General features: G+C 42.8%; 1 protein-coding gene across 1 annotated transcript; it reads left to right on the top strand.

Annotated features, from left to right (window-relative positions):
• Window positions 1-4,313: 4,313 nt before the first annotated feature.
• LOC119487039 (carbohydrate sulfotransferase 1-like) lies at window positions 4,314-19,221 on the top strand. Its single transcript, XM_037767691.1, has 6 exons — window positions 4,314-4,613; window positions 7,822-8,186; window positions 10,833-11,046; window positions 11,172-11,398; window positions 17,146-17,363; window positions 18,599-19,221. The coding sequence occupies exons 2-6, from the start codon at window positions 7,860-7,862 to the stop codon at window positions 18,933-18,935; spliced, it is 1,323 nt and encodes a 440-aa protein (XP_037623619.1). The 5' UTR covers window positions 4,314-4,613; window positions 7,822-7,859; the 3' UTR covers window positions 18,936-19,221.
• Window positions 19,222-19,497: the final 276 nt, after the last annotated feature.

Below are 19,497 nucleotides of genomic sequence, written 5' to 3' on the forward strand. Positions count from 1 at the left end.
TACATTCCTCTGTCATCGATGGAGCGTTCACGCTGATGAGCCTCTTTTAAAGTGATATTGAAGGTCCCATATCGTGCTCATTTTCAGGTTCATACTTGTACTTTGTGTTTCTCCTAGAACATGTTTACATGCTCTAATGTTAAAAAAAAAACTTTATTTTCATCATACTGTCTGCCTGAATATAGCTGTATTCACCCTCTATCTGAAACGCTCCATTTTAGTGCATTTCAATGAAATTGGCTTGGGTCCATGTTCACTTCCTGTCCGCTGATGTTATTTACCATCAGTACACTGCAACAGAAAATAAACTGGGAACCATTTAGAATGTTTATGTTTAAAACCATGTAATGGTCTAAATATTGTATATTTGTGACATCACAAATCGACAGAAATCCTAACGGCTTGTTTCAAACGCACAATTTCTGAATACGGGCTGTGTGTATTTCTCCATATATTGAGGGTTTTGATAGTTTAACAGTATTTATATAGCACTTAAACCTGCTTTATAATATAAAAGACATGAAAATCTCACTTTTTACAATATAGGGACCTTTTAGTGACATTCCCATAATTCCCTTTATTGCACCACGTTTCCGTCACTTATATCTTTCCCTCACGACCCTTTCACTGAGTACACCGGGAGATACCAGGAGAGAGCACTGGTGGAATGTAACTAAATACATGCTCTCTAGTACTGTGATTTGAGTGAGCTACAATATTGAGGTACCTCTTTCTACTTTGAGGTAAGGAGAATTTCTCAGTAAACTACTTTATACTTCTACTGCACTAGTTATTAGTCAGATACCCCTAGCCGAGGTAGAACCAAACACAAATATGTTTTTTCAAAAGTTGAATGATGATGTTTGTAACAAAGATGTTTTATACAGCAAAATACAGCAAAAAGTATTGAAATTGATCAATATATTGACTGACCCTTATAGGTGACAAAGTGAAGACCACTCTGGAAATGGGGTTGGTTGGGGCATCTATTGCTTTTAGACTTTTGGAGAAATATCAAAACAAATATTTTAACTCCATTAAAGTGGCAGTAGGCAGTAGGCAGTATATTTTTGGCATCATTGTGCAAAACTTCCATAATAAGATTTCAGCATATTGTAATTCAAGTGTTCTGAGAGAAAACAAGACTTCTGCTCCTCCTCATGGCTCTGTTTTCAGGCTTTAGAAAATCTAGCCTGTGATGGGAGACTTTGACCAATCACAGGTCATTTCATTGAGAGAGAGCGTTCCTATTGGCTGTGCTCCGGTCATGTGACTAGAACTTGGCGTTCCTTCAACAGATTTCACAATGGCGGCGGCGTCACAAACTTTCTCATTTTACAGCTAAACCGTGCACTACAAGATGATTCTGAGAACATTTGAGGAGAGAAATAGGCATTAACGTAACAGAATATTGATTCATATTTGATCAGCTCTGCCTAGTTTGACCGTTTGGTCAGAGTTCGCGAGTGATTGAGCAGCAGACCTCAAATTAGCTCTGACTGCTTGTTTTCCTCCAGTCTGTGAAATCTTGCAGATGCCGTTAGGAGCACCGGAGGACACAGAGGAACATGATTTGCTCCAATCTCGCCTACTTCAGCTTTAAACTCTGTGAAGCTCAACATTTCAAAATGTATCCCCTCTTACAATGTTTAAACTAGACACTCCAAGCTCCACTATAATAAAGCGTGTTTTCAAGATTTAATTCAGATTTTGAATTTCTTTTTATTTTTGAAGTTATTCTCATTTCTGTACTCTCCATTCATTCTCTGTTTAATTTGCTCCAACGTAAAAGAAGTATGAGAAATTAATAAATAAAAAAAGATACAAACAATATTCCAACTCATGTTTGTTTTAACCCTCCTGTTGTATTTGTTTCATGTCAATTCATTTTGTATGTTTTGTGTATATAAATAAATGTTTATATATATATATATATATATAAATGTAATCTATGTATATCTATGGAATTGTAATCAGTACAAATGTGTTGGGATAACCACTAGTCCAATGTCGCCGTGTATCACCACCCGAGCCTGTAACGTCAGCTAAGCCAGTTTATCTTTGAGGTCCTGAAGGTCTGAAGGTCTCCAGCACACCTCCGTCCATGTGAGAGAGAAACTTTCATGCAGCGGCGCCGGAATGAGTTCAGAAGTGTCATTAATCATCCAGTTTTGGATGACGTAATATGATGTTTCCCCGGGATTTTGTGGTGGGTGGAGCAGCAGTGGATGTTTTGGTGTTAGAGTGTTATAGACAGTGAATGACTGATGAAGTGTTCATCAGAGTGACGGCCTGTGGGAAGAAGCTGTTCTTGTGTCTGGTTGTTTCAGCGTATAGAGTTCTGTAGCGCCTCCCAGAGGGGAGAAGCTGGAACAGGTTGTGTCCAGGGTGTGGAGGGTCTGCAGTGATGTGATGTGATATAAATTTATATATACAGTATGTATATATATATATATATATATATATACATACTGTATATCACTGACTTATCTTTCTCATTTCCTCAGTCTGTACATGAATTGACATTTTTCTTTGATATTTGATTTTCACCTTTGACAATTCTATTTGCTTTTTAAGTGTGTGCTTATCACTGCTGGGATTGTGCATGGTATGTATGTACTACAACCAGGGTCTGAAAATAACCTTTTTCCCCACCTGTCACTGTGGCAGGTCACTGAACATTTCTACCGGCCACTCGTTCTAGTTAAAAGTTATTTCTTGTTTTCATATTGCATTCGAATGTTCTCGTAATGTATACTTAAAGGACTATATTATTCTCTTTTCCAAATGTTTGTGCAATTTCATTTTCTTGTAAATAGTCATTTATTGTTTTCATATTGTGCTTTATTTGTTAATTATTCATTTTGTTTCTTCATTATTGATAAAGTGTGCCCAGTTATTCATTTTCATTCAGGGATATTAAAATGACTGGAGGCCTTGAGGCCGTATATCCCTAGGGGTGGTGGTGGTTTGGGTCAGTGTAAGATGACGCTTTAGGGCCCCAAAATGTTCAGAAAATGCCCCGCTGTTAGGTCAGATATTACTGTAAGTGTAAGTTACAATATCATGTTATATTCGATGTTGTTTTCTTCTACGTCTGTCTATGTTTGATATCGTTATGTTTTAATATTTGTCTTTTGTTCTGTCGCTGTGCATTAATAACATTGCATTACCTAGCCTATTCACATGCCCATATATAGGCACCAGACCTATAGGGGGAATCTGGACCAGCAGCAAGCGATCCACAGGCTAGAAATATCTGTGGATCAATCGTAAACTTTGGATCGATGAAAAGAAGACTGGAGTTAGTCTTGCCCGAGCCGCGCTCGTTTCTTCTTGATATCTGTATGTATGTGGGCATACAGTCTCCCTGGTTAACCCAAGAAAACCTACAAGCGCCATCTACTGACTTAAAGCTGAAGTAGATGAGATTGGAGCAGATATGATTAAAAAAAGTTATTTTTATAAAACGGTCGCTACATCGTGACAGTAGTACATGAAACAGGTAACCTGAAAAAAAACATGTACCTCTGTGTCCTCCGGTGTCCTCCAGTGCTCCTAACGGCATCTGCAAGATTTCACAGACCAGAGGAAAACAAGCAGTAAGAGCTGATCTGAGGTCTGCTGTCCATCTGCCGTCTATGAGAGCCGGCTGTCAATCACTAGCAAACTCTAACCAAACGGTCAAACTAGGCAGCGCTGATCAAATATGAATCAATATTATGCCTATTTCTCTCCTCAATTTTTTTCAGAAGATTGTGACAGCCATTGTGAAATCCATTGAAGGAACGCCAAGTTCCGATCACATGACCGGAGCACAGCCAATGGGGACGCTCTCTCGATGACATTACATTAGATTTTTTAAAGCCTGAAAACAGAGCCATGAGGAGGAGCAGAAGTCTAGGTTTCTCTCAGAACACTTGAATTACAATATGCTGAAAGGTTATTATGGGATTTTTGCCCAATGATGCCAAAAATATACTGCCTACTGCCACTTTAATAGGCTATGTCATCCAAATGTGTAAAATGTCTATTTGTTCTAAATTATTATCCAAAAATAGGGTGTTTGTTTATGTAAAAACTAAATTGCAGATTGTAAATTTTATCTTGGAATCCTGGAGAGGAATTATAGCAACTAATAACTCTTTCAATTTACACATTGGAATGTTAATATTGTTTTGAGATAGAAAAAAATGTAAACCATAAAGAGGAGGGGGCTCTGGGTAGAGGCAGTGAGAGAGAGGGAGGTGATGTAGAGATAGACAGCCTTTACTGTTAAAGAGACCCGCTCTATACACCTACGTCATGTCCAGCAGCCTGTTGATGTGCACGTGACTGCCAGTAGTCACGGGTTCTGCTGAAACATTCGTTCGTTTCAGGTCAGATTTGGGTTTTGGATTGTCTCCTATCCGCGGCGGCATGTCCTCACCCTCCTCGTGTGGCTCACAGACGGACGCAGAATGCTGTTTGTTCCAACGCCGCGCAGCATCATCAGCATCATCAGCACCAGCACCAGCATCAGCACCAGCAGCAGCATCTACACGATCAGCACCATGTCTCCACCGCAGCCAGCCCGCCGCCTCCTGCTGACGGCTCACACACACAGATGAGAGGTAACTATAACTACCGTCAGGCTGCTGTCTGCTGCTCAGGATGAAGAAATAACGGCATGAAGCGCGAGGGAATATTCAGCGGCAGTGTAAGGAAAGATAACACGATACAGCTAGCAGAGAGACATGATGACAGACAGTCCCCGTGTTATTATGGATGGATGGATAGATGGATAGATGGATGGATGGATAGATAGATAGATAGATAGATAGAAAGATCGATATTAGCCTAATTAGCTGCACTAATTAGGCTAATATCTTAATGACATTTTCTCTATTTAGGTTATACAACATTATGTACATGATATTGTTTTCAAAATGTGAAAACAGTTCATAATCAATTTAAATTCACATAATGTTTAGGCAGCTAACGATATTAAAGGGGACATACTGTGCTCATTTTCAGGTTCATACTTGTATTTTGTGTTTCTACTAGAACATGTTTACATGCTGTAATGTTAAAAAAAACTTTATTTTCCTCATAAAGTCTGCTTGTATATACCTGTATTCACCCTCTGTCTGAAACGCTCCATTTTAGAGCATTTCAGTGGAATTGCAACAGAATTGCGTTGCTAGGCAACAGCTTGGGTCCATGTTTACTTCCTGTCAGCTGATGTCATTCACATCCACTGCAACAATAAATAAACTGGGATCCATTTAGAATTTTTACGTTTAAAACTGTGAAATGGTCTAAATATTGGATATTTGTGACATCGCAAATGGACAGAAATCCTGACAGCTTGTTTCAAATGCCCAGTTTCTGAATACGGGCTGTGTGTATTTCTCTGTGGATTAAGCTTTTCGATACTTTCACAGCATTTATATAAAATTTAAACCTGTTTTATGATATAAAAGCCATGAAAATGGCACCTTTTTACAATATGGCACCTTTAAATGTGCCTTGGGATGTTTATAAAACTATACAGATCAAATATATTAAGTGAAATATAATATCACAGCGTCTTGCAAATTAAACAGTGAGTGAAATATAATATCTCAACAGTAAAAAAAATCCCACAATTTAACATAAGAGTATTTATAGCATGTAGGCCTACAATGCTTTGTGCTAAAAAATAAAGTCATGGCTGTAGCCGGGATTTTTAGAAATACTGAGGTCATGAGTCTAACAAAATTACAGTCATGGATTAATACCTATTTGGAGCTCCAGTGAAGTGATTTCCAATGTGCAGGCTTTGGATACACTGACAATAGTAAGTCGGACCGAGTCGTGGTTGATGACGAGAAAAATACACAAATGTCCGGAAATGTCTGTCAGAGTTCAATACTCTGAGCTTTGGGTTGTACATTGGGATTGGAGTGTGCCTTCTCGTGTGTGTGACACATTTCTGGTAATCACCACTATAGTGCCTGTTCAGAGTGCTAGCAGTAAATTGCTACGAGACTCAAACTGTGTTTTTGTAACAGTAGCTGCATCTGCATGCTGATATTTTGCCAACGAAGATCTTTTTTTTTCTCCAGTCTCGATATGAAGCAAAATTTGTTATCGTACAGTTGTAGAAATTCAGAAACACCAGTAATTCGTTTTTTTTAGTCCATCTTTTAGTTCGAGGTCAACAGCGATTTACTGTGCTGCTTGGGTCAGAGTTCAACAAATTGTAACTGTCGGCCCCCCAGTGCACTGTGGACAACAAACACATATGCAATTAGAATGGCACTCGGAGAGCACAGACATCCGCCAAGGTGCCCGAGTACGATTCCCCCCCCCCCTCCCGCTATTCAGCTTGCACCATCATCCACGTCCTACTAGAACATGTTTACATGCTGTAATGTTAAAAAAAAACTTTATTTTCCTCATACTGTCTGCCTGAAAATACCTGTATTCACCCTCTGTCTGAAACACTCCGTTTTAGTGCATTTCAACGGAATGGCAACGGAATTGCGTTGCTAGGCAACAGTTTGGGTCCATGTTTACATCCTGTTAGCTAATGTTATTTACATACACTGCAACGGGAAATAAACTGGGACACATTTAGAATGTTTACGTTTAAAACCGTGTAATGGTCTAAATATTGTATATTTGTGACATCACAAATGGAGAGAAATCCTAACGGCTTGTTTCAAACGCACAATTTCTAAATACGGGTTGTGTGTATTTCTCCGTATATTGAGCGTTTTGATAGTTTAACAGTATTTATATAGCACTTAAACCTGCCTGATAATATAAAATACATGACAATCTCACTTTTTATAATATGGGACCTTTAATGTTCTGGCTGATCGGAATTTTTAAAAAATGTTCCTGAAGCCGGATCATGATCCGGATCGCCACTAAAATCTGATGGATTGTTCATTGTGCCACACCCCACCCCTCCAAAACATTTTCATTCAAATCCATCGCGGACTTTTGGAGTAATCCTGCTAACAGACAAACCAACAAACAAACGCCGGTGAAAACATAACCTCCTTCCTAGGCCTTCGGCCTTGGCGGAGGTAATAATGGAGGAGGCGCATGCAAAAGCTGTTTTTCTGTGAGGGGGAAAAGTAACATACGACAGATGAATTCCTCAGACTTCCTTTGTCATGTTTGGATTTGTGTACGTATCCTTGAGCGTTATGTGTGGGAGGTTCATGTTTACGATTATGCCTGGATGATGGTTCTGTTTCTGTATGGATGGTACTGGTGTTATTGTGCTGTTAGATGACGGTGATCTAACATGCCAGAATGTTTGATTTGCTGTTAGTTAATGTGTCTGAATAATCCCATGACAGATGGGTTATGTAAATGACCAGACACAAAAATAAATGAATCATTCAGTCATTCATACTCCCGATGACGATTTTAAAATGATGACAGGTGTGTTAACTGATTGCCAAATTGAATGAATGTACATAGGGGTGGGTTTAGCTACCTGTTGCTGCTGGAAACAAGGTTGATGAGAGTGGTAAGAGTGAACCAAACCGGGCGCCTGGCTAGCTCAGTCGGTAGAGCGGGCGCCCATGTGTGGCCAAGGCTCAGTCCTAGCAGCGGTGGACCCGGGTTCGAATCCGGCCTGTGGACCTTTCCGCATGTCATCTCTCTCTCTCCCCCTTTCCAAGACTCTATCCACTGTCCTATCAATAAAACGCTTAAAAAATACCCCCAAAATAATAATTTCAAAAAAAAAAGAGTGAACCAAACCAGTAAAGACTACAGTCTTAATATCTCTTTGTCTCCTGTCCTCTTTATGTCTCTGTCCCCTTTTTCTGGCAGACAGTGCTGTGGCTTCCTGATGCATTTGTCCAGCCACCATGCAGTGTTCTTGGAAGTCCATGGTGTTGCTAGCATTAGCCTCCATAGCCATCCAGTACACGGCCATCCGCACGTTCTCCACCAAGACCTTAAGCCTGCTGTGCTCTGTGGGCCTGCCGCCTACGGACCACGCCGTCAACTGCAGCCTGAAAGATCTGACGCGATCGGGCCAGGAAACACTCGAGGGCTCAGACCGGGGCTGTGAAGAAATCCTCTCCCACACCCCTTCTTCCTTCTCTGGCAACAAGAGAACCCACATCCTCATTCTGGCCACCACGCGGAGCGGATCCTCATTTGTGGGTCAGCTGTTCAACCAGCATCCAGAGGTTAGAATGTGATATGGATACATATGACCTCTCCTTCAGTTGACAATGTGCTATAGTGGGACACAGTTCCAAACAATACAGCCACAAGCGGCGATAAGCGGGGTCCAAGCACATTGTATGCATTTAACGACTTTTAAAGCACAAATGTCAACAGTGTTCACAACAGTAGAGAGAAACAGGAGGATGCCCACACCAAGGTTACCAAGCTGGTTTCATTACAGTGACTTTGCAGACACAGGGTATCTTTCTTAGACCACTAGGTCATCATGACAATACAGGTTTCTATTTTTTTTCTGACAGCAATCAACGCTAACCATTGACTAAGAATGAGCTTATTGACTATCATTGACTTTAATGTAGTACTTATTACACTTACTACAGTGTTAAGCCCAACTCTAGGGGTGTGGAAGCGCAACATAAAATGCAAAGTGAATCGGCGAATGAATTGCAACAATTAATATTTATTGTTGCACACAATGATTAAACAATCTATTTACAAATAGAAAACACAGGAAGTGCAGGCTCAGGGTGAATCAACGGCCAAAATGAAAAACTAAAGAACTTCTCAAACAAGTTCTAACTAAACCCTGTAACAAAAGAAACAAACAAAAATACATGGGCTAAACCTAACTCCTTAACTTAAAACAGGAGAAAACAAATTAAATCAAATGGCGGTTCACCCCTACAGCTTCAAGATTAAAGTCCAATATATTTACAAAGATAATGTAACTTGTGTTAGATGCCGAGGTCAATACAACAAGAGATTAAAGTTCAATATATTTACAAATATACTACTTAAACTAAAGTTACAAATGTTTACACCAAAACACACACAGGAAAAAGGCTACGGCTAACACGAGCTAAAGCACACTATACCACTCTTCACGTGGTCACCACTCTAATACTTCCGACACACAGTTTACAAATACAACGCTACAAATGCTGTTGAAAAGATTGGTTTAGCGAGGAGGATCGAAGCAAACACCCGACAGCCATCGACCTTGTATCAGCTGTGTTTTCCCAGAAGTTAAATAGGCCAACCCGCCGTCCTCAGCCAATCCGCAGTGGCGACATCATCGAAGGCCAGCCAATGGAAACAGAACCTATTAACACAGATCCTCTGAAGAACATAAAAGCTCTCACTCTCCATTAATTTAGCCATACCATTACCTGTAGACAATTTATAAACATAAATACACATAAATACACATAAATACGGCCGGCGGCCGTAACACCCCCCTTCCTAAAGAACAAACATCTCCCCCAAAGATGTTTGTTACTTAGGAGGGAACCGACGCACGGGAAAGGGCATCTGCCACTACATTTTGGTGCCTTTTTTGTGGCGGATATCCAGATTGAAATCTTGCACCAGTAAGGACCATCTCATCAATCTTTGATTTGCGTTACCCATCTGGCTCAAAGACACAAGTGGATTGTGGTCAGCGTACACGGCAATGGGTAACGTACTTGATCCAATGTAAACTTCGAAGTACTGCAATGCAAGCAGTAAAGAAAGAGCCTAGCCATAGCAAGCCTATTGTAGTAAGCCTTTTTGTGATAAAAGAGCCAAATTTGACATGTATATAGCTCAATATATTTTGAAGAAATCTCGATATTGGGCCATTGCAGATTGGCATTCTGATGACCTTGGCATTTAGTGGCATAGAACACTTTGGCCACCCCCAAGCTGCTTTTTCCATATTTGCAGCACCACAAATATTATTTACACACAAGTTAAAGTGAAAAATATGTTTTATTACAATGTAAGGCAATAATAATAATTGAACCTACAAACTTGGAGGCAGAAACAATTTTTGAGAAACTAAATTTTCAAGGCAAAAATTGTTTTGGAAATTTGAGACAGATTCCAGCTTGATAGTCATGTTGTTTTTTTCCATCACTGACCTCATCAAAAATGTGGTCAATTGTCCGGCTGTAACTTGGGACCTATGCCCATCTCAGCCCACAGTAAGCCTCCTACAGCCCTGATAGCACCAGTCCTGGCACATGACAAACAGAGAGACTTTGATACTTGAGTATCTCCGTGACCTAACTGTCAAATGCTCTACTTTTCAAATATAACAACTGTATATGAACTAACCCATAATACCAAAAGACCTGGGGTGGAGAGAGGGATCCATGAGTGGAAAAGGGGATTCAGCTTTCCTCCTGGAAAAACAGACACACGCGCTCCTGAATGAGCTTGTGACATCACCACAGCTTGTAGACGATTTCACCACATTTGTCATTATGCAAAGACTAGGCAGCGCTACATCACAGATTGGTTAGAAATATTCTTTCCGCTCTGCATCAGTATCTCTATTTTTCAAGTCCAGACCCTCCTCTAAATTGCAGAATGCAAGGTCAGTATTTTGGGGGCTTTGGAGGTTGGAGCATTCCCAGCATATACACAGAACCAGGGTGGCAATGCCAGTTCAGTCAACTCAGCAACCATTGAGGCACTTGATCAATAAGACATGTTAACACCCACTGGAATGTGATGGTTATATGTCCAAAGGGGGCACAAAATAATGTATCGATTGCACCTAGAAACGTCATTCTGTTAAACAGTTTGTTATGTGTACTGAGGTGCACTGCAACTGCAACTGTCATACATTGTCTTTGATATTTTTTTGCATATCCCAGGTCTTCTACCTGTTCGAGCCTCTGTACCACGTCCAGTCGGCGCTGCTTCCTCGGCTGGCGCAGAGTCGGAACCTGGCTGAGAGGAGGGTGATGCTGGGACCGGCTAGAGACCTGCTAAGGTCTTTGTACCACTGTCACCTCAACAGTCTAGAGAGTTATATACACCCCCGACCTGCTAACCACTCCACTGACAAGCTGTTCAGACGAGGAGCGAGTAAGAACTTTGTCCACTTGTCCTGTCTTCCTATAGTTTATTTATAATAGTTTATAAATGTAGCTGTTTTTTGCAGTGCATTGTCATTGTGTTACAGCTTTGTATTGTATGTATCCATTCTTTAGGCCGGTCTCTGTGCTCACGACCTGTATGTGAGGCTGCTCTGGGCCCAGAAGAGCAGAGCCTGGTGCTGGCTGATGAGGGCGAGTGTGCGAGGAGGTGTGGATCCCTCAATGTGTTGCTGGCTGGTGATGCCTGTAGGGCAAAGCGCCACGCGGCCATCAAGACGGTCCGGATTCCACAAATCAGCGACCTCAGGGCGTTGATTGAAGACCCAAGACTCAACCTGAAGGTAGAGAAATAATTGCAATTATTATTATCATTGTTATTATTATATTTGTTACAAAATGTATTACAGTTCTAACTCACACCGGCTCCGCCCTCTATTGGACTTCATGGATAATACTCTCCTCCAATCATGAGCATGCATTCGCCCACTGGAAATTTGCAGAAGCGCAGCCTGCCAATCAGGACGTGCTTACTGAAATATAATATTTGCTTCCTCCTTGGATGCAGTCATCGCTTCAGGTGGTAAAAGAAGAAGAACTTCATCGGACGCCGGCAACGGTGGGATCACTTTTAACGCTTTGACGTGCGATGAGAGTGAATCGGAGCTCGAGATCAATGATGTCGCTCAAACCGACAAGATATTTCAGGTGGGAGCACAGCTTGCTCAGCTGCTAACAATCCGGGTGTGTTGGCCCCCCTTTACTCACTGTCCCAGACTGACATTTTGGACCGCAGTATTGGCCAAATAACTAATTTGATTCAATGTGTTGCAACGGTCATGTGATGTCTCTAGCCACAGAAGGCAATCCTGCCATGTGTGGCTGGGACTCACCGCTCTCCTGAGGACAGACTAGGATAATCTACTGGGAGCCCCGATCGCCATGGAAGGGCTCTTTGGATCGATTTGATCAGTCAATGAGCACTTAAAACCTTAGAAAAAAAAGCTGAGGTGAGGCATAACAACGGTGAGGAAGAGAGAGCATCGGTGTGATGTTGTCAAAGAGCACACTTCACCTGGTAAAGCGGCTTTGAATAACATATGAAGATATAGAAGAGAGAAATGCACTGTGTTACGACGGATCGGGGTGCACAACCCGCTCCTTGTGTGGCGAGAAAACGCGCGGGGGAGGTAATCATGGGCATCAAGGAGGTGAATTTATCCTCCCAGGCTGAGAGCTATATTCCACATGGCCCAGTTGATCTTACACATAACCAAGTTGGGGTCGTGATCAACTGGAAGCCCAGCAGTCCCCTGCCACACCAACAGGTGGAGTATCTGGGGATTGTGCTGGACGTGTGCAGGCTGTGGGCCACTCTGTCGGACCACAGGCGAACAGCCCTTAGGCATCATGCAGACGTTGGGGTTTATGGCAGCAGCCCATCCGGTGGTACCGCTGGGGCTCCTACACACACTGTAGAGGTGAATGCAAAGATGCACAAGCGGCGCTAGGTTAACATTCCCCCCTTTGTAGAGAATGACTTACGTTACTGGAGGTCTCCACAACACCTGTTGAAGGGAACACCGCTGTGACGAGTGACCTCCTACGTCATGGTGTTCACGGATGCGTCCCTGATGGGGTGGCGAGGAGCCTGCGTGGGGAGAACAGTAGGTGAGGTATGGCCCCCGATGGAGGACAGACACATCAACCTCCACGAGCTACAACACTTCAGACGCCTGTAACGGGGGTAGTCACGTGTTAGTGAGGAGCGACAACCGCACCATGGTGGCCTACATCAACGGGCAGGGCAGAGTTTGGTCCGCTGCCCTGTTGAGGATGGCGGAGAGCCTGTGTTTGTGTGCCTCAGAGCTCCTGTTGTTTCTGAAGGCACTCCACAGCCCAGGCTGGAGAACAGGGGTGCCGACCTCATGTCGTACCCCTAACAGTTGAGTGGAGGCTTCACCTCAAGGTGGTGAAGCACATTTAGACCCGATTCACTAAAGTGGAAGTGGATTTGTTCGCCGACTGGCGCAGCATCCGCTGCCCGCTATGGCTCTCCCTGGCACAGCAGGACGAGCCACCCCTTGGGAGTGGATGCATTTGTACAAGGAAGCTGCTTTACGCCGCTCCAACGCTCCGCCTCATCCCTCCCCTGTTGGAGAGAGTGAGGCAGGAGCAGTTGTTGGTCATTCTGGTAGCCCAGGTCACCGCTCTGCGCCGTGGAATGCAGAAATGGCTCAGATGATGCACCGCAGTGCTGGACCGTCCCACAGGTTGGGTTGTTTGCACTGACCTCTGCTGAAAGAGTATGTGAACTAACCACTGTGTCGGTGCACCCCAGTTGCTTGCTGCTTCGTGGTGACCGCAGCGGGGCTACTCTTAGACCAAATCCCTCCTTTGTTCCCAAGAATTTAATGAGTTCTTTCAGATCGAGGGTTATACAACCGGAAGCTTTTTGTCTTCCACCCCATGCGGGGGACAGGGAGGCAAAATTTCCTCTGATTTGCCCAGTAATAACAATGTTGCACGCACGGCACCATCAGACACACTGAACAGCTGTCCGTGTGCTTCCGTGATGGTTTTAAAGCCCTTTCCAAGAAACGCCTGGCAGGATGGCTTTGTAAGTGCATCTCCCAAGCCTATAGGCAGGCGGAAAGAGACCCTCCCACCATGGTCAGCACACATTCTACATGCCCCTTGTAACCTTGTTTGGTGGTTAGGTTCCATGGCTCTACCCAGTGCAGTTGCAAACTACCTGGGTTGGCTGAGGCCCCCTACTTCTCCATTGTGGCAGCCCATGTTATAAATAAGTAGGTGGCCTGCAGCAACTAACCTCTAGCCAGTCAGGGTCAGTATGGTTGGGTTGATCTTATGCCGTGGCAGGGCGTGCATTCATCAGGCTCCACCCACTGTACCCATATAGTCCAGTAGAGGGCGGAGCCTGTGTGAGTTAGAATGAAGGTTACAATATTGTGACCCTAATTCTATAGGCACAGGCAGAGCCATCTATCGAGGGGTCCCTGTTGCTCCTACATCACTCGCTGAAGAGAGTGTAGAATGGCAATCAGCGATGTGTGCTGCCTTATATACTGTCTGACAAGAAATATGTAGAGTAGTAGAAAGATTGGGATTTTCGTCTGTTTTTTATTGTTATTGCCTCTAAATGATTGTGACCTTCGAAGAATGGTCACACTGATGGTGGATCCAATCAGTCCTACTGTATGGATTTGCTGTTTTGGAAAACTGGAACACAGTTTGGTGTTTGTGTCACATGTTCTCAAAGCCGGACCTTTTTTGTCTAACAGTGCATCAGAACAAAAAAAGAAAAACTGTAATTGTTCTGTCATCTGTGTTTGCAAAAAAAAAAGGAATTTGCATTTTGTGTGAAAGCAGTGAAAGATGACAGTGTTGTAGGGAAACAGCTACGGGGTTTTGTACAGTTTTAGAATGTATAATGTTATTTAAGGATTGCTTTTAAGCAACATGAATAACTTGTAATTTAGAAATAGCTCACCACAGCTAGACTTTCAATGAATACAGACTTTTAGTTTTAGTGGCTGGAACTATAATGATACCCAGCTGTAGTGAGCATGACTGGTCATTGTACTACTGAGTCAGGAGGCTGCATTTAACAGCTTACCACTAGCTGACTGGATTATGTAAGGTTAGATGAATGAAGATCAATGCTGTTCTAAATTAGTATTGATTGAACATGTACTGACAATGACTGCAGTCCCTCAAGAGATACTGCAAACACATGCACAGACACATGGCTACATATTATATGCAACACAGGCTCACAGACAGTGGCAGTGTTGTGCCAGTAGCCTTTGTTACGCTCGCTGAGTGGAGCCATGGATAGTAGATGTGGTGGCGATAAAGAGAAACTCCTTTCCTGTCTCGTTCACATTTCTCCAGAAAATAAAACTTGACGGCAGATAAGACCACGTCCACCATAGCCTTCTTTCCACCGCCGTCGCTGAATGGGAGGTAAACTTCTCAACGAACTATCTGCAGACAAAAAGGCAACGCTGGGTGGATGTAAAGTGATACAAACATGATTTACTACGATGGAGAGAATGTGATTAAAGTTAAAGTCCAGACAATGTAATACACAACTATTCTAGATGCAATATATCGCATCCTCAATGTTCTATATTACTGCACATGGCTACTTTTTATCAATTAACACAAGCAGTCAGATCATTCAGAACTCCCTTTTAATTTAGAAAGTGCTAAAGTAGTGCCAAAGGTTTTGCCCTTTTGGAACTAAGTTGTACTTAGTTGTACTCCGGAAACGAAATTGAAGTCGAAAAAATCACTGTTTTTGGTCAAATATTTTGGGCACCCTGGACTTCTAACCCCCAAATGGCACAACTAGACCACTGTATCAACCATCATACCAAATTTGAAGTTCCTAAGTTAAATAGTTTTCGAGTTCTGATATTGGTAGCGAGAGCAATAAGTTAGCGGACTGCCAAGTGTTTGAATGCTGTCTCTCTGGGAGTGTGTGTGCAAAGCTCCGCCCTCAGTGAAACACAGAGTTACAAGGAGATGAGAGAAAGAGGGGAGGGGAGGGAAACAAACGTAACAGTAAATGACAGCAGAACACAGTAAAGACTCACACTGATACCCCCTTTCACACCGAGGACTCAACCAGGGTTGATTGTGTGTATGAAAGGGTTAACCCGCGTTGATCGACTTGGCTTCGCGACCCAGGTCGAGAGGTGGTCGATTTCGATGTGAATGGCATGGACCAGGGTCGCTTACAAACGGGGCTGGACAAAGCTATTCGGTTACAAATGAGGTCGCACGGTCCGTGACGTAACTGTCTCAGGTCGCCGTGGCTCATAAACAAACAGAGCGACGGCAGCAGGAATGTTTTCAGACACACCAGAGGTGAACGACGGACGAGAACAACACGGATGTGTGGCGAGACTTTCAGGTGTGGGAGCTGCTGGCCGTCCGTCGTGAGGAAGAAAAAAGCGGTAGATGACGGGATGGTGAGGAACAACGTAGTGTAACGTTAAACGAACATAACAAGGCTGCTGAATGAGAGAGACATCCGCCGATACGTTACACAGAAACACACCGTGTTAATAATAATCCGACCACCTCACAGTAACACCAGCTGTACGCACATCTGTTTTTAAAGCGTGTTTGCACATCTTCTACTTGTAACGTTATCTTTTTTAACTTTTTATCTTTCAAAATAAACCTGGTAAAAGATCCATCTGTCGCCTGCTCTCTCTGTTATAAAGTAACAAACCCAGTCCAAGTTCATTACGTTATTGAGTAATTGGCAAACTAAATGAAATATAAACTCATTTTATTATGTTTGGACAAACTCTTACATTATCCCACAGTTGCCACATGTCCAGCTGAAAAACTTTAGTAGGTCTACTAAATGTAGTAAATCTTTACTGGGATTAGATAACACAATGTAGTCTGATATATGATAAATGGGTACTGTAGATAGATAGAGGAAAAAAGGTGCATGTTGGTGAATAGATCCTGTAAATCTCTATGTTGTCTGTATGTTTTTGCATACATTACAGCTCCATACGTACAACATAATTTTACATTTTATAAAGCCAAAAATGCTGTGTGTACTATATTTACACTGTGTCCCAAAAACATGCATCATTCTGTGACATTTTATGTTTTTGCACACATTGATGATGTCACTATCATCCTCTCTCTGTAATCCTCCAGACGTGTAATCCTCCACCTATATCTAGTAATTGGTATGCATTGCTCCTAGATGTGTCCCAGGTCGTATCTGAATTCTTCTGACCAGGGTTCAACCCGGGTTGACTGGCTTGGTTTGAATTGACAAAAGGAGAGTTGAACATGGGTCAGATAACCCGGGTCTAACCCTGGTCATTGGTGTGAAAGGGGTCTGAGCTGAAATGAAGCCAAACTCCTGATGCATTGATGCAGTGATGCATCTTAGAATCGATAAATGTCCACACCTCTAGCTCACTCAGAAGCCTTTAAACACATGGAGACATTCAGAGACATCTGTGCTGTTGATGTTGTAACCACAGTGTATTCCTGGTGAATACGTTTCATTATTCATCATCATCAGGTGGTCCAGCTCGTTCGAGATCCACGTGGTATCCTGGCATCTCGTATTGAGACATTTCGAGACACTTACCGGCTGTGGCGTCTGTGGAGAGCCACCGGACGTCGACCCCACAACCTGAACCTACGACAGATCAACACGGTGTGTGAGGACTTCCTCAGGTCTGTGTCCACGGGCCTCGCCAAACCGGCCTGGCTCAGAGGGAGATACATGCTGCTCAGGTGAGAAGGACATAGGGATAATATCTGTAGACATACAATCTGTGTAAAGAGTGTAAGCCTTTTAGTGCTCAGCTGTAATGAACTACTCTGATCCATCCACCTTCACCAGGGCCCTGTTTGTCTGTCAGTCAGTGGGATGACTCGAACAACAAGTTTGGCAATGAATAAGTGGTTAGAGTGTCACCATGTGACAGTTTGTACAGCCCTATATGTTTTGACTCATAACCTCTGAACAAGGAGGCATAGAGGCTAGTTATTTTATTCTTGAATGGATATCAGTTTGGACTGGGAAGATGGAAAACATTGCTGGGGAGAGGGACGTCTGGAATACCCTGCTAAGCCTGCTGCCCCCGCGAACCAGCCCCAGATAAATGGAAGATAATGGATGGATGGATGGATGGATATTAGTTTTGACCACACCTGTTTCCTCTTAAACAGGCTTTTTGCTCTCTTTTTTTTTTTTTTTTTACAATTATCTGAACCACTCCAAGTTGAGTTGATACACTAGATATTTGGATTAGACCTAAAAATCATCTTTATTTGTTGTTTTTTTATATTCCATAGGCCTGCTGATTTCTTGTTTGTTTTCTTTGCATGCTTGTGGCTAAATTCTTGTCGAGATAGTAAATTAACATATACTGCCAGTGGTTATAATAGCCCCGTTTTTTCCAGACAGGATATAGGAAGAAATCATGGTTGCCATCTCCCAGCTAGCATGGCCCTCAGCATGTGCCAAGTATAGTGCACTGGGAACGCATATACAGCTGTGTCATAAGCGTAACAGTGGAACTTAATTCCATGACTACATATAAAAGAGGTGCTATGTTGAGGAGAAGAGCAGAGGGCCAAGAACAGAGCCCTGAGGTACGCCATATTTCACCTCAGAGAATCTTGATGTCGTATTATTACAAGAGACACACTGCGTTCTTTTAGATAAATAAGATTGTAACCATGCGAGAGCCGGCCCAGAGACGCCAAATTTGTTCTCCAATCGGTCAAAGAGTATAGGATGATCAAAAGTGTCAAAAGCTGCACTTAGATCCAGTAGTAAAAGTACCGAGGTGGAATCTGAATCCATGTTTAGGAGCAGATCGTTTACAACTTTAGTAAGCGCAGTTTCAGTGGAGTGGCAGGCCCTGAAAGCAGACTGAGAGGGTTTGAAAAGGTCACTAAATAATATGTGGTCTGAAAAGGATTACTGAATGATCCTTTCTGCTTTCCCTGTTCTCGGTCAGGTATGAAGACTTGGCCAGGTTTCCTCTCCAGAAGACCAGGGAGCTCTACAGCTTCCTTGGACTGGTTCAGGACCACGGTGTGGAGGATTGGATCATCAACAACACCCGAGGCAGCAGCGATCTGTCATCCCGGCAGAAGTTCACCACAGTTCGGGACTCAGCAGCGAATGCAGAGAACTGGAGGGTGAAGCTGTCCTTCGACATGGTGGTTTACACTCAGACTGCCTGCCAGCCTCTTCTTAATCTCCTCGGATACAAGACAGTCTTCCACCCTAGAGAACTGAGGAACCTCTCGCACTCTTTGGTGGAGGACAGGACGTTCCTCCCATTTTTTTAAACAACTGATGACTTAACATACATCCAATATGGGTTTAAGAAACCAGCAAGTAAGTACGGTACTGTAGTTTATGGAGAGTAGACAAACCAAATCTCCTACCTAGCCAAACACCCTCTGAGCATTATGGTAATAAATGCAGTACAACTTGAACCTTTAAAGGGCTCATATTATAAAAAGTGAGATTTTCAGGTCTTCTACATTTAAAGCAGGTTTAAGTGCTATAAAAATACTATACAAAACGCTCAATATACGGAGAAACACAAACAGCCCGTATTCAGAAATTGTGTGTTTGAAACAAGCCGTTAGGATTTCTTTCCATTTGTGATGTCACAAATATACAATATTTAGACCATTACACGGTTTTAAACATAAACATTCTAAATGTGTCCCAGTTTATTTCCTATTGCAGTGTATGTAAATAACATCAGCTGACAGGAAGTAAACATGGGCCAACACCGTTGCCTAGCAACACAGTTCCTTTGCAATTCTGTTGAAATGCACTAAAACGGACTGTTTCAGACAGAGGGTGAATACAGGTGTATTCAGGCAGACAGTATGAGGG

Source organism: Sebastes umbrosus, chromosome 4, assembly GCF_015220745.1.
Source record: "Sebastes umbrosus isolate fSebUmb1 chromosome 4, fSebUmb1.pri, whole genome shotgun sequence".
NCBI lineage: Eukaryota > Metazoa > Chordata > Actinopteri > Perciformes > Sebastidae > Sebastes > Sebastes umbrosus.